This window comes from Priapulus caudatus, unplaced genomic scaffold, assembly GCF_000485595.1.
Source record: "Priapulus caudatus unplaced genomic scaffold, Priapulus_caudatus-5.0.1 Scaffold801, whole genome shotgun sequence".
In the NCBI taxonomy this organism is placed as follows: Eukaryota; Metazoa; Priapulida; class Priapulimorpha; order Priapulimorphida; family Priapulidae; genus Priapulus; species Priapulus caudatus.
This window is the reverse complement of record NW_014577862.1, coordinates 57,293-59,143: the sequence shown is the minus strand read 5'-3', so window position 1 is coordinate 59,143 and position 1,851 is coordinate 57,293. Positions and strand designations below refer to the sequence as shown.

The 1,851-nt window shown below is 35.1% G+C and overlaps 1 protein-coding gene across 1 annotated transcript in view; it reads left to right on the top strand.

Moving 5' to 3' along the window:
* The window catches only part of LOC106813626, a 42,651-nt gene that overhangs the window by 38,648 nt on the left and 2,152 nt on the right, over positions 1-1,851 (top strand). The window contains exon 8 of the mRNA XM_014817811.1: positions 1,202-1,256. Within this exon, the coding sequence (XP_014673297.1) occupies positions 1,202-1,256 (55 nt within the window). The remainder of the gene's footprint in view (positions 1-1,201; positions 1,257-1,851) is intronic.

Sequence of the window (1,851 nt, the reverse complement as noted above, 5' to 3'; positions counted from 1 at the left end):
TCTCTCTCTCTCTCTCTCTCTCTCTCTCTCTCTCTCTCTCTCTCTCTCTCTCTCTCTTCTTCTCTCTCTCTCTCTCTCTCTTCTCTCTCTCTCTCTCTCTCTCTCTCTCTCTCTCTCTCTCTCTCTCTCTCTCTCGAGTTGTTTTTGAAGATACCACAGTAAGTTTGACAGACACCATGGCAAACATTCCCTAGCAACTAAGGGGAAATATGTAATAGTGGTGCTGAATTCTAAATACATTAGAGGGAAGGTAAGAGTTGTTTTCAGTTCCTTTAGAGATTTGAAGACACCACAGTAAGTTTGAGGGACACCATAGCAAACATCCCCACCAAGGAAAGGCAAATACTTGCAGCCACTTACTCTTAAATGATGTTTTTTTTCTGGGAGAAAAGGGATACATATGATGTTACGTGTTAGGGTTAGGGTAGGTGGTTACGCTATATTTATTGGTCGTTGGAAGGGCATGGTGGAATAACAATTACATGGTATCTCCAGTAGTTTATTGTGACATAGATATCCTCATGTGTATATATAAATAATTATATCAAGAGTACATAATAGAGAAGAGTGTGACACTGTTTTAACAGCGTTTTGCGTAGTTTTCAACTTGAATGTGGTGTCATACGATTAAGGGAGAATCAGAGAACAAAACAAGGTAAAGTTTGAATATATTTATTCACATATTGATAGAATAAATTCAAGTTAAAAACTATGCAAAACGCTGTTAAAACAGTGTCATACTGTTCTCTATTGTGTATTCTTGATATATATACTATATATCGTCAGGGGCACCATGGCAAATAAGGATGGCAATCACGGCATTAATAGTCTGTGCCGTAGGTAGAGATTCGAGCTTCTGTAACAGGAAGCCAAATTAAAACAGCAATCGACAGTAATCAGCAGATGAATGAATGAGAAGAGATAGATGTGATGGAGTTAGGTACATAACGAAGATGGAACTTGGTGCGATGAGTGGAAAGTTCTTATTGCATCATTCTTGTTAGTGTGTGTCGGTAGCGTCGTAGGAATGCTATTGCCACGGCTACTGTGTTGTGAAAAGATCGTACATGAAGAGTTGACATGAAATAATTTATAATTACACCTAGTTTGCACATTAATTGTTTTGTGAAATCTAACAAAGAAGATTGCCTCCCTCGACGGTGCATTGGCTTTGATTCTAGCATTTAATTTTTGTTTGTAGAAGAAAAACAAGGAAGAAGACGATAGAAGAAGAAGCTTGCTTCCCTGGCATAAAGGTATGCTTCCTCTTACATCATCATACCTTCCTTCTGCTACGATCACTAATAATTGCACGTTAACGCCTCCTCTGGCAGAGAGTAATATAATAGAAATAATAGATATAATAATAATATACATAGTCGATGACATATTATATTGACATATGCATGGTTTGTTACACCAGAGTGTACATGCATATATAATTTAGGATTTAGAATAGTAAAAACTTTTACCTTGAAATTAGTTTTCCTAGTTTTCATGCTTGTAAAATCACGTGCTACGCTAACTTTTACCGAGGTCAGCTTTTTCTCGGTCTCTCTGCGGTAACAAAGAAAAACCTCCAGCTATTTCTCAGGATATGCTACTGTTTACATTATCATACCTTGATAATTACAAGTATATTTGTGACAATATAATAACTGTAATATAATATATATATACAATATAATATACAATTAATTTCGTGACAATATATTAGTGATGAAGTAAAACCTCAAGTTACTTCTCATGATATACTACTGTTTACGATATCATACCTTGATAATTACAAGTATATTAGTGACAATATAATATATATACAAATTACAATATAATATATATACAAATTACAAT